At 41.2% G+C, this 14,194-nt stretch overlaps 1 protein-coding gene across 9 annotated transcripts in view; it reads left to right on the forward strand.

Moving 5' to 3' along the window:
• Positions 1-14,194, forward strand: part of TENM3 (teneurin transmembrane protein 3) — a 540,570-nt gene that overhangs the window by 479,640 nt on the left and 46,736 nt on the right. For 8 of the 9 annotated variants that reach the window (XM_025207579.1, XM_025207580.1, XM_014521286.2 and 5 more), the window contains 4 exons: positions 4,784-5,051; positions 5,560-5,703; positions 12,397-12,646; positions 13,055-13,075. In XM_025207579.1, the coding sequence (XP_025063364.1) occupies positions 4,784-5,051; positions 5,560-5,703; positions 12,397-12,646; positions 13,055-13,075 (683 nt within the window). The remainder of the gene's footprint in view (positions 1-4,783; positions 5,052-5,559; positions 5,704-12,396; positions 12,647-13,054; positions 13,076-14,194) is intronic. The other variant, XM_014521287.2, reaches the window with a different exon arrangement.

Below are 14,194 nucleotides of genomic sequence, written 5' to 3' on the forward strand. Positions count from 1 at the left end.
ACCAGGTTCTTCCCTGCTGGCAAGCAGGGGGTCAGGGCTGTGTGCTGCCCCCTGCCTGTACCACAAGGCTAGGGGCACTGAGTGTGAGTGGGCAGGGAGCCAGTGGGAGCACAGGGCCTACACCGGTGTCCTGGGGCCAGTGCCAGTGGGACCCAGAGCCGGGTGGCAGGAGCACGGGGTCCCGGCCGGCAGGGGCTCTATGAAGCCAGGTCAGCTTCCCCCTCTCCCTGCTGGTGCAGCCCAACCCAGTTCCACAGACCACTGCCAGCCTACGCCCCGCTCTGGGCCCCACCAGTGCTGGCCCTGGGACATTGGTCTCAAGACTTTGGGACATTGGTCCCAAGATGGTGACCAGGGGGCAGGGCACCTGTCAAGGGGCAGGGCTACCCATGCATCCCTCGACAGCCTGCCAAAACTGGGTAAGCGGCCCTCCGCCCAAAGTAATTGCCCGCCCCTGGGCTAGGGCCACCACAGCACTTAGGCAAATGATGCTCAACATCTGCATGCCTGACTTTTAGGCACCCAACTCCAGGAGTGAAAGTTTTAAAGATGAATCGGGCACCTAAGTTCCCCAAACAGTGAATGGGAAGAGTAAAGCAGGCATGGGCAACTGGTGCCTCCTGGCTCTGGGGGGCCACCAGCAGCTGATCGCTGACTGGGATGGGGGTCCCCCCAGCGGCCAATCACTGACCAGGGGGGTGGGCCCCAGCAGCTGATCACCAACTGGGGGTAGGGGGTCCCCCAGCAGCCGATCATCGACCTCAGAAGAGCTGGCAGCAAACCGGAAGTCCCGTCAGAATAAATGGAAGTGCCACTGGAGCGTCTTGGCGGGGGCGGGGGGGCACTGGCTGGAGCTCCCCACTCCCCAGCTGGCAAGGGCCAATTTCAGGGGGGGTCACATGCCCCGCCCCCATAACCCTCCTACGTGTCGCCTATGAAAGCAGGGAATGGAATGTCCTGCTCCCAGCACTGTTTGTGTATTTCATTCAATAGCTTTTTTATTCAAAATGAGCAAGAATTCCCTGGAGCAGGGACTGGAACTCAGGTCCTACAACCCCAACTCCAGTAGCAGGGCAGTGTCCTTATCAGACGCTACAAAGTCAGATATCCTTCAGCTCTCTCCTGGTCCCATGAATCCAGAAGGCTTGAAGGCCCTGGGGCACAGTTTCACCATAGCCTGGGGCTAGGGCACTCTTCTAGAAGGTGAAAGTTATGGGTTTGATCCTGTTTTGCTGAGGCAGACCTACAACCCAACTCATTTGTTTCTGGTCAAGGGCTCTAACCACCAGCCATTATACTAAGAAGTTGTTTTGAATGAAATTGGCTGTGCTTTCTCTCATTTGCTGCATTCAGTTCTGTCAAGCTGTAGGGACAGACATTACACATAAACTAGTTTAAGTGAGTAGAAACTGAATTAAACCTGTAACAGAACAGACATTCAATGCACATAAACCAGTTTGAAAATGGCCGAAACCAGTTTGAGATAAACATGTTTGAATGTAGTATCAGACTTAACTGATTTGGGTCAAACCAGTTTATTCATTGTCTGTCCCAGACCCAATCCTGGTTTAAGTTAAACCAGACTCCTCCAGCATCCCAGCATGCTCTCTGGGCTGGGTGGGGCTCTTCTTTCTGTTCCAGAGAGCTAGGTTGGTCCCTCCCCTCTGCTCTCTAGCTGGAGCAGGGGCAGGGCGTGGCCAGATGCTGGCTTGCCATGGCCCCTGAGGCAAATTCCTCCCTCCATCCACTCTCCCCCTCTGGCAAACCCTGCAGACCACAGCTGGAGTTTGCCAGCCTCAGCTGCACCTCCATGGCTTGCCTGCAGCCAGGCAGGGACAGAGTTAATTCCTCCCTTTGTCCTCTCTCTCCCCACAGGGACCACCGGGGTTTGGGCGCAGTGTCTGCACCTTGCCTGCAGCCAGGCAGGGAGGGGGTTAATTCCACAGCGAATGGTCGGGGGAGGCAAACTGGTCCCCTCTGTGCAGGTCCAAGCCTTGCACTGGTGAGCCCAGGGCTTCACCAAAGAAGAGGTACATTTACATTATAAAGCAGAACCTGTAAATGGTAGGAATACCCAAACAAAGCCTTTCTAAATGCCTGGTTGTATGGAGACACTCTGCCCTCAGCATATGTAAGACTTATGCAAGGCTTTCTCTTGTCTTCCTGGTTTACTTTTTACGTTAGACCAGGGTTTTTCAACTGGTGGTACTTGGGAAGGCCTCAAGGGGTACTAGGCAGCAGGCACTTGTGCTGCCGCCATGCCACTGGCACTTCCGCTTGTCAACTGGCCACTGGGGAACTCCCCGCTTGCTCCCGGCTGCCAGGGGACTCCTTCCTTCTCAACCGGCTGCCAGGGGTACACTGGCCCAAAAAGGTTGAAAACCCCTGAGTTAGACTAAGTTGTATATGCTTTGTTTTACTGGGCAGTACCTAAGCTTAAGCAAAGATTTTTGGTAGTTCCCTGTTGCATGCTTTGCTAATTGCTGTGTTCAATACATGCTTGCTCCAGAGAAAGGACTTCTTCCCCATTCCCAATCCTCAGTCGTGTGGCAGCTGCTGCCCCCCCTGCCCCCGCCCAGCTGGTGGCTGGCATCCCGTGTGTTGTGCCAGCCCCAGCTGGTGCTTGGCCACGCCCCCTCCACTCCTGCAGGGAGGAGTGACAGCCTTGGAAGGTGTCTCTTGTCCTTCCCCTTTAGCAGTGGCTGGCAGGCATGCTCTAGTGCCCCTGGCTTCTGGCTTGAGCCACTACAGGCATGTGGCTGCATTTCCTGCTTTAACAGAGAATATCAGTCTAGTTATTAATCAGTTTAAGCTGTGCAATTTAGACTAATCTGCAAACAGTGAATCAATTCAGGCTCAGGCTTTTTGAATGTCCATCCTTAGCCCCTGAGTATAATAGGCATGGTTGAACATGCCTGTTAGATTGGGTCCATCGGTAGACATACAGCATGTCTGTATGGCACAAAGCAAAATCCTGCAGAGATAACCAAGCTAAGGCTATTGTATATGACACAACAGATCCCATAGTTAGCATATGAGGGCTAGTTCAGGTATCTCCAGACAGCACTGCCTGATGCTGTGTAAGCTCCAGGACATTGAAGCTAGCTTGTTCATAGGTAAATCAGTATATCTCTGCACAGCACTGCCTTGTCTCATAGGGGTACCTGCTTCATGAATCCCAAATGGGCTTAGATGGGAGATAGATGCTGAGCTGTATCTTAGATGGATTTTAGATGGATACTGAGATGCTCAGCGAAGAAGAATTTTAAGCATCAAATTCACTTTACAAAGTCTATTTTTGATTGTGCCATGTGGTATCTCAGACTTATTGTTTCTCAGAACTAAATTTGTCTCTCTGAAGGTATGTCTACACCAGTGATTCTCAACAGGTGTGCCTCACAGCGTTAGCGCTGCTAGGTGTGCCAATGTGAGTTACAAGATAAACCCACAGATTTCAAATTTATAGTGTGAACTGTTGTGGTCATTCTAAGTTCTTTACAACAGAAGCATTGCTTTATTATTTTTCTGTTGTCAAAAACCAAGCAAAAGCTAAGAGCTGGCACTTTCCAAGAGTCTAACAAGGGATACCTTGAGTCTACAAAAGTTGAGAACCACTGGTCTGCACTGAACAGGTTGTGCAGAGATACTGAGCCATTAGGGCAAATCGGCTTGTGAATTGTACAATGTAGACATAATAGTAAAATTAGTGTAACCCGTGTGGACACATGTCGATTTGAATACTGAATCCTACATAATATCTAGTGCTCCCTGGAAAAGTATAGTCTATATTACGGTGACTATATGCTTTGTGTATTCCACATCTTGGGGTAGATGGCAGTTTCAGAAGAAGTGTTTTGCCTGATAGACTTGGAGAAAAGAGGTTACTTCATTGACAAAACTATTGTGTAAAAAGACGCAAGGAATTTTTTCCGGAAAGAAAGAAAATGGCTAAGGGACTTAGTTTATGTAAGAACTTAAGAACTGACGTGTACTGGGTCAGATCATGTTGCCTATTATCCTGTGTCACAGAGTGGGAGAGAGTGGATGCTGAAAGAGAGTATGGGGTATGACTGGGTATGACCAGGATTTTTTTTTCCACTGTTCCTCTCTCACTTGCAGCTCTTTCTCTCTCATTCCACTGTTTCTCTCTCATTTAAAGAAAGTTCTGATACAGAGGTTGTATCCTTAACTCCCACACTCAGTAGCTACTGATGCCCCTTTCCTCCAAGAATTTGTGCGACCCCTGGTTAAGCAGTCAGTTTCCACAGCATTGGGTGCAGTGCGTTCCACACTTTAATTACACACTGTGTGAAAAAGAACTTTCTTTTGTTAGTTTTAAGCTTACTACCTACTATTTTCATTTTGTGGCCCCTGCTTCTTGTATTGGGAGAGATAGTAAATATTAAATCCCTATTTACTTCCTCTTTGCCATTTAGTATTTTGTACACCTTTATCTGTCCCCCCTCACGCATCTCTTTTCTAAACTGAATAGGCCTACCCTCTTTAGTTTCTCATCATATCCAGCCCCTCTATGCCCTTCTCTGCATCTTCTCTAGGAAATACTCTTAAGTGACTATAACACAAAAAAGGTCTTCTAAAAAAAACCCTACTGTTATTTCCTTCAACAAATGTTTTACTTATTAAAATGGAGCTGAGGTGCAGGCTGTGCTTCATAATGGGCTTTAATGTCTTGTTCTAGCAGGCATCCTTTTACAATGGCTGCTGTATTCAGTGTAATTTCAAAATCATTTAAGATACTGTAATCTTTCTTGTCAACCTTTAGGTACTTCATGAAGAGACCACAATCCCAGGAACTGATTTGAAATTATCATATTTAAGTTCCAGAGCGGCAGGATATAAATCAGTTCTTAAGATCACCATGACACAGTCTGTTATACCATTTAACTTAATGAAGGTTCATCTTATGGTGGCAGTGGTGGGAAGACTTTTCCAAAAATGGTTCCCTGCTTCTCCTAATCTGGCTTACACTTTCATATGGGATAAAACTGATGCTTACAATCAGAAGGTCTATGGCTTATCTGAGGCTGTTGGTATGTTCAGTATGGAGTTTTTCTGAATTTTCATTATTGTCTTGGAATTCCAGAGTTAAAATAAAAATTATTAAATCAGTTAGTTAGAAAATGTTACATACAATAAAATGTTAGATCAGATTAATGTATTTTTTATAATAATGTATTATAAAAGAAAAATCAAAATGGGGTTTCATTTGTAATTGTCAGATCTCAGTCGATTTACACGTAGTATAATGAAGTAATCTGAGGACAGGTTCATGCAGCTATTTGTTGTGAATCTAGTTTTAAGATCTGCAATAGACTGATGTAAGAAATCTACTCTATACAGTAGTAATTTTAATCCTCCAAAATTACTTTGAAAAATACATCATTTTTCAACTTTCTTAGTATGATAGCAGATATGAAGGTTTATGAGATCAGATAAATCATATGCTTAGCAGAGAAATGAAAATATTTATTTTTTCTGGAAAAAAGTCCATTTTCAAATAGCATTAGAAATATAAAATGTTATTTATTCTTATTCCAGTGTCTGTAGGGTATGAATATGAGTCTTGTTTGGATCTCACTCTCTGGGAAAAGAGGACTGCCATTTTACAGGGTTATGAGCTGGATGCCTCCAACATGGGTGGTTGGACATTAGATAAACATCATGTACTGGATGTTCAGAATGGTAAGGATTTATGCTTGTCATTGTTAATAGCTTTAAGCATGTATTCATAATTTGTTTTGGGGGTGGGGGTTGGTTTAAAAAAGATCCATACACTAGCAAAGTATGAAATTTTTTGTGTGTGTTAAGTGCTCAAAATTGGCATATGGTGTCACATTTCACTCTCATAAAAACCTTTGGCTTTTACTTAACAGAGGTGTCACAATTAGTAACATATGTCATTATTTCTTAAATGTTAAAAAAATATTTTATCTTGGAGGTGCTCTTAAGAAGATGGGATAGGAAAGAGTATCCTGAGTCACTGTGTTTAGTCCCCTGCATTTGCAGGCAGCTCTTTATTCACGAAATCTCCATATCACCACTTCTAACCCACAGCCACAAATACCCAAAACACCAAAAGCAACCTCTAATAGTCCATAGATAAAAGAAAGAGACATGGGCACTTCCAGTGCCCTAACACTGCAGTGGCAGCCAAGTGGTCGGTTAATATATCTCAAGCTCAAAAGATCTTAAAGCTCTGTGCTTGGAAGGACCTTAACTTTCTTTACCACAAATGGCATAAAGCCCACAGTTCTTGCCAGTTTGACTTAGGGGGAAATTTCCTTCCGGACTCCCAGATGGTGTTTGACAGCAAATTTCCCCAGTGGAAAAACAAAACCCTCCAGCTGGAAACCCCTGACTTTTCTAAGTATCAATAGGAGCATTATCTTAACCTAGTCAAGAACCCCCAGCCTTAGCTGTGGCTAATATTCAACTGCTTCAGAAGAAAGAGGGAAAGTATCTCAAAAGGCAGTAGCATTCACAAGAGGAAGTGGCAGCTTCAGTAAGCAAGCAAGAGGGAAGGAGCAGGTGGGACTGGGATGGCAACAAATGCGTGGATGCTGCAGTGATGCAATTCAGGGGCAGAGTAATGCACAGAACAGGGGATGCACCAGGGCAATCTATGCCACAACAGGCAGAGGGGGCCTGGGCATGCCCTTCCTGTGTTGGTGCCTGAGGTTAGTGGCCCAGTTGCCCACCCTTACCTACATTACTGACCACACTGCAACCTGCAAGAGACTTATTTTTATTGCAAATACATGATTTCACACACTGATTGTTGAGCCAGAATTCCCTCCTGTCATACCATTCCCTAAATTTACCTAGTCCAATCCAAAAGTCTATCAGGTTCTTGGCCTCCACGGCTTGACTTTGAAAACATTCCAAAACTTTCGTCCTCTGAAATCATCTAATTTCTAATATACATTTTTCCTCAGGCTGAAAAGTATTTTTCCTTTTACAAGTACATTGACGGGACGAATATTAAGAAACAAGTTCATAACCCCTTTCAATCTCCATTTTGTTAAGATAAACCAGACCAAACATACACTATGAATACCACACTGGCGGCATATGATTATCCTATGATCAACCAATATATTCAAATTCCACTCCTCCTTAGTCATCCCCGTTGGGATGCCCCCATCCCCTAGCCAAAGTCATTGTTGTTGGGCCTCTCAGCACATGACTTCACACTTCTCACTGATAAGCTTCACTTCATTTTTAATACTCCATTGCACAAAATTATCTAAATTTTGTATAATAATCCAGCCATCTACTGCATTGACAGTATGTCCCAGTTTAGTGTCATCAACAAACTTTGTGAGCGCACACATATTTCCACTACCAAGATTGCTGATAAAAAATATTTATCAAGGCAGGTCCTAAGAATGATTCCATTATGACATATTGGTAACCACTCTCCAGTCTTGTAGTTCATCTTTCACAGTATCCTGCTGTAGGCTCTCTTTGAAGCAACTCCTCATCTACCTCATGATTGTTGCACTGATCCTCATCCTTTCCAGTTTGACCAGTAATTTCCCATGACTCATGGTATCAGAAGCTTTGTTTAAATCAGGATAAATTAAGTTCATTGCATTTCCCTGATCCATGTCCTTTTATCATGTTATCAAATGCAGTCTTCTTTGGATAAACCCATGTTGCATTTTTTTCCATCTATCATTCAGTTCCATATCTTTGATCATTCTTGCCTTCAATATCTGTTGTAAGACCTTCTGTACTACTGAAATTAAGCTAATAGACTTGTAATTGACAGGTCATTCTTTCCCCTTTTTTAAAAATAGGCACTACATTGACTATTTTTTCAGTCGTAGTGTACCATAGCTGAATTGACAGATTCAGTGAAGATTTGTGCTAACAGATGTGCTAAATCATGTATCATTTTTTTTCAGTCTGCTACAATGGAGCTAATCTAGATTGCACCCCTCACCCCAGTTTTTATGCCATCTTTGTTTGGTTTACCCCTCAAATATACTAAGTTCTCTATTCATGTCCCCATTGCCATGTGTCACCCCACCAGTGTCCTCAGTTCCATCTGTATTTTTATTGCAGATTTAGGCAGAGTATTTAATCAATACTTGGGCCATACTTAGGTTGTCCTTGGTGTGCACCCCATTTTCACCCAGCTCCACTTCTTTCCCTGAGTTTTCTTTTTATTTGTATGATAAAAAAGCTTTTGCTATTTGTTTTAGTTTTATTCTAAAGGTCACCCTCAGCTAAGTCTTTGGCCATTCTCACTTTGTTCCTGCATTCTTTAATCATGAAAAGATCTTCCTCCTTGGAAGCTTGCTCATCCATGCAGAACTGAAGCCCTTCCCTACCAATCTTTTTTCATGCTTGGGATGCAAGGTCTTGAACGTATTTATACTTTTGCCCTTAAAATAGTTCCATGCAATTTTTACATCCACAGCTCTACAATCCATTTGTCCTCCTTTACTAATTGAGGTGTCTTAGCTGGAGGAAAATTGCCAGCACTTGCTGTAAGGCCCTTGCCACACATTACACTTAACATGTTAACTACACTTAAAACATGGTGTCTGCACATTCAAGCAAAAAAACCCATGCTGAGTGCTATTGTATGCTGGTAAAGTTAGGGTTTTCTCCAAGTAGTGTTAAGTCATACATGTTACACTATCATAGGACTGCCCCACAGAGATATTACCAGCCATCTTCACTGTCTGTGGTGCTGAGGCTGGGACTGACAAACAGCTCTTTGTTGGTGCAGGGCACAGCACTGACACTCAGCTGCTTTTCAGTCCCAGTAAGTTCCTGGCTCTCGTGCAGTGGGAGGGCTGGGACCCATGATCAGCTGTGTGTGGTCTGCATCATTTCAGCCCTGTCCAGAGTGCTGAGATCATAAGAAGCATTACAGGCAACCCCTGCTTAGCACTCTTAATTGGTTCCTGAAAAACCCAGCATTAAGTGAAACGAGCATTAAGCAAAACCGAAAGTTTTTGATGACCCAAAATGGTGACTGCGGGTATTATAACAAAATTCGCTGAGCACTAAGTAGAATCAGGTATCAATGTAAAATGAATGTCATAGTGAAACAGCACTAAGCAAAACAGTGTTAAGTGGGGGTTGCCTGTACTGTGTGACAGTTCAGGAAACTTTCTAACTCACAGTAATGCTTACTACCATCTAAATAATATACGTCCTAAGTGTAATATGCAAAAAGGCCATAACTGCATGTGCCCCAGGCAGCCTCAACCTCATGGCATTCAGACTGAGGCACTGTAGCCAGCCCTAAGCACAAAGACATACAAATTACACTTGCTTGCATCAGTGGGGATGATTTAAGCCCAAACTTGTCATTGTGATTTATCTTATTTGATCATTAGTGAGGTTAGTGGTTTGACAGGTTTCCCATGAACTATATCAAAATGAGGTCCCAACCCAGTGTGTTATGTTTCTATGGAATCAAACTACTTACCATTACATTTCTACTCTTCTCCTGATGGCCCACTTCATCTGACACACCATTTCATGAATAGTTCTTTAGTACTTTTGGGCCACTGAAGTAAAAAAAAAAAAAAAAAAAAAAATAGAAAGAAAGCCAGTTGGGTAGGGTGGCTCTCCTTCCTCTCTCCATAGAGACAGTCACACAAATCAGTTCACCGTAACTGATGTGGATCATTTCTCAGCATTAGACCCCTCCCACAGCTAGCTCTTCAGTTGGTAAAAAAGGAGAGGTGCAGGTTATTAGGGACTGCCCAGAGCATTATAACAGCAGGCACAATTGCAAGAAAACAGTTGCATGGCACCTTTCACCTGTAAAGATCCCAACACACTTAAAAAAATATGCAAATGAGGTTCACTTCACTCCCCAGTGAAAGGTAGTCAGCTTTAGAGTAAAATGTGGCTATTAATTAGCAGTGTACACCAATACTACATAGGAACTTAGAAAAGTAAATAAAGTATGCAGTATTCAATAGTAACTGTATATAGGAAGTTGGAATTCGGTTAGGAAGTACTGAATTTATACAGAAAACCCTATTCTGTCTTCTGCCATCACCATCCTGGGGGTACTGGTTTAGTACTTTCTGACTTTAAAGGAAAAGTATCATTTCCTGTAGCACAGGTATTCTTTAGCACTTTCTCCCTCTGCATTTGACCCATTTTGGTCCTGCTTAGCTTGTATGGTCTGTGGGTCATAAACTGAAATACTTCAGCTAAATAACAGAAAAACCAGGCTACCCAAAAATAAGAGAACATGGGAAATGTTACATTTAAAATATAAGAAAAGAACTGTCAGATATTTATAAATATGTGTAAATAATACACGTGTCTTAAAAATAATGATATAGCTTCTATTTACAAGGTGAATTGATTGTGGCTTTAAATTATGTTCAAGAGTAAATTTGACAAGTAATGACTTTTCAAAGTGACGTGTGTCTAATTGAATAAACGGAGTGGATAGTTGTAATGACAGGGTGGATGAGCTGGAGAAATTTATTCAGCGGGGAGTGAAGACTGTGACAGGTATTTGTACGGACATCCTGATATACTGCAATAAATATTCTAATGTTCGTCTTTCCATTCTGTGATAATAGAGGAGAAATGTGAAGGACCAATTTTTCAAAGTAATGACAGAATAAATCAGATGTAATAGTGCAGTGTGCTGACTTGTAGGATTCCTCTGATGAAAATTATAGAACTCAGCTATTTCAGCAAAATTATGGTTCTATGATTGTCAAAAATGATGTAATCATGGGAGGGGGTGGGGGATTTGGATACCATTATAGACTTTCACTCAGACTCCTTATGAAAAACACATTCTATATGCTTTTATGATGCAGCATTATTTAGAGTACTTTTCTTTAGGTTTTCATAAGGTAGTTTCATCCTTCATGATTTCATAGTGTATGTTTGATCTGGTTCTTCTCCCTCCCAAGTTGTATAGTATTAGAAAAGTAATAAAAGCAACCTAAAATGCCCCAAGGGAAAAGGAAAATATATTTATTCTGATTTTTTTTCAAGTTAATGGGGAAGACACCTTCTCATGTTTTTTTCAATATATTTTTTATTGGGGTGATTATTTTAAAAAGTATCTCTGAAAAGAAGGTTAACCCTTAGCCCTTAGTACTGCCTTTGAAACTCTGTACGTTCAATCAATAAACCTATAAAGTACAGGGTGGCATGTGGTTTACATGGATTATACCACATAGAGATTTATTGTGACATATGAGAGTAGCAATAATAGCTAACCATGCATACAGCAGACCTTGACAAAATCATTGCTTTATATCATAATGAGGACGCCGGTAACATTTAAGTGAATCCAAATTCTTCAAATATGCTTTTTAACTATGAAAGATTTAACAGCAGACATGTATTTTGCTTCCCAGATTTCCTATGGAGAACAAAAGAAAAAATATAGCGCTGCTGGCATATTACTCTGTCTTTATAAAAATGATTGTACCTTTCATGCCTCAAAGCAGAAATAGGTTTAATGGGCAGGTTGGCCTGCCACAACATTTTTTTGTTGTGTTTGACATTTTTAATAACCGTCTATAACTGGAGATATATTGTAGAGGCAGATTTTGTTACCTGAGGTAGATTATTATTAGGCAATGAAGAAAAAACCTTTTTGCAATGTGAAATTGAGGCAGTCACAGAACTTTTATGTAGCTCCTTATTAATATCCAGTGTATGCAATAGTGGTCCAATGATATTCAACAGAATTTTTACAATTAATTATAGTGAGATTACAGGATCAAAAGTCCCAAATGTAATGAATTTCCATGATGAATGTAAACATAATTAGAATTTCTATCTTTTGGGGAGATTTTCAAACCCAAGGAATTTAGGAACACAAGTCTTTTTGAGAATTAGTGATACTCACATTCCCCTTCTGCACTTTTCAAAATGTCCCTAAATGTTCTATATATATAATGTGTGTGTGTGTAAATATATAATTTAGGGAGAAAATTGTGTGTATGTATACATACCACATATATTAATATGTATAAATATACTTTGCATATATAGCTTAGCTTATTAACTTTACTAATCATTTAAAAAACTGAATTATTATAAACATGCTTGTATTAAAAATGCTTTAACATTTCTACCACATCTTGTGAATAAGAGTATTTTAATATATTTTTAAATTTGATAATAGCAGTGTCTTAATTCTAAATAGAATTTAATTTATAAAAAGTATTTATATCATCTTTTGCAAGAAAAGTGTCTTTGCAAAATATAATTACCTGACAGTACATTAAAATATATTCAAAATGTATGTATACTTAAATACATATACCTACATACTTACCATCAGAATTTGTGTAAGGTATATTTGCAGTCTATAATTTTGATACAGAAAAAATTTGGGGGGGGTTGTATTTTTCTCAGGTATCCTCTATAAAGGAAATGGAGAAAATCAATTTATTTCTCAGCAACCTCCAGTTGTGAGTAGTATCATGGGGAATGGACGGCGACGCAGCATCTCATGCCCAAGTTGTAATGGCCAAGCTGATGGTAATAAGCTGCTAGCTCCAGTTGCCTTAGCTTGTGGAATAGATGGCAGCCTCTACGTAGGGGACTTCAACTACGTTCGACGGATATTCCCATCTGGAAATGTAACTAGTGTTCTAGAGCTAAGGTACATCTTTCACTAGTTTGGAACAAAGGTTATGTTGTGAATTAATATATGGCATGGATTTCTTAGATTTTGTAAGCAAATAACTCCCAACTCATTTGGAAGTAGAATATCAACTTTTTTGCTCAATACATTGAAACAAAAAGTTGTATCTTTGAAACCATATTAAGGAATGCAGTAAATATGATTCACACTAAAGTTTTTACTGTGCTTATCTACATCTGAACATATAGCAGTGCAAACTAGCTGCATTATTGAATGTTTTAAAGACAGAGTAAGTTAACAATGTTGGATAAAAGTAGGCGATTCTTCTCTATAATGGTATATTTTAAGTTCTGCTGCCTTTTTGTCTTTTAACTTTCTTTTCTAACTTTTTTTTAACACTGCTCTTCTTTACTTGCTTCCACCAAGAAATAAAGATTTTAGACATAGGTAAGCATTTTAAGAAGATTTATATTTTTCTGTCTTTTTTTTTCCACATGAATGCATATTGTCGATAAGTCACTTCCTATATTTGTTACTGTCAAGGGCGATGGCTTTTTTAAAATAATAACTTCAGATGTCAAAGAAAAGGCTTTTGCCTTGAGTTATGCCACTAGTCAGGCTCCAGAATTTAGTGATATTCAGTGCCTTTTATCACCACCGTTATTGACCCTCTTTGGCTGTGTTCTCTTTGCTCCCCTTCAGAACCTGTCTTCCTCTCCATTCCGGTTTCAGTCACTGATCCCCATTTTCTGTCACTGCCTGTTCCACTGGCACCATTTCACTTACTCTGCCTGTACCATTTCACTTATTCTGTCCCCCCATTTCTCACCCCTCCTTCCAGCCCTTTAATCTCCCATGCTTGACTGTATTACTGTCAAACCCAGTCACTCCAAACTCATTAATCAGGCTCCAAAATATCATAATAATAGCTCAAAACTCATGAGATTTAAAATATATATATATTTTGAGTTGTATTTGCCTAAAAGGTGAAGCTTTTAGGAGGTCATTTTTCAAGCATAGTTCCACAACCATGAGGGCAGTAAACTAACATGCCCTCATTGCTGAGATTCTCGTATGCCACAGTGACTCCAGGAACTGGGGCTTTAAAACTGCAAAGATGAGAATAAGATTTGAAAAATCTATAGCAGGTACTGTAAAGCTCTTTGCATCTGCCTTCACCTCCTCCTGCCACCCCTGCCCAGCCCCCCCCCGTATTGACTTGAGTACAACAGAGAGAGTGGCAGAACTTGGCTGCTTATAGTTCCTTTGACACAAGAGCCCCTGCTGGTAAGCATGAGAAATAGTGTAGGTACCCTGCAGTCTTTCTGGACACATGACACTACAATAGGCTCTGTGACAGGACTGCCAAAAGTTTGTCATGTGAGATACATGAATCTCAGCAGCCCTGCCAGATTTCATGTAGAATCTTTCCATCTTAGCTGTCAGTCTTCTTTTTTAAGCAAATCCTCAGAGATTCACATTTCACTTCATTTTCCCTTATGCCTGGTTTCTGTTAAAATTCACTTTGCTTCTGGCCATACTTGTTCATGTGAATTTTTCTTTCCC

Source organism: Alligator sinensis, unplaced genomic scaffold, assembly GCF_000455745.1.
Source record: "Alligator sinensis unplaced genomic scaffold, ASM45574v1 scaffold354_1, whole genome shotgun sequence".
NCBI classification, from domain to species: Eukaryota; Metazoa; Chordata; order Crocodylia; family Alligatoridae; genus Alligator; species Alligator sinensis.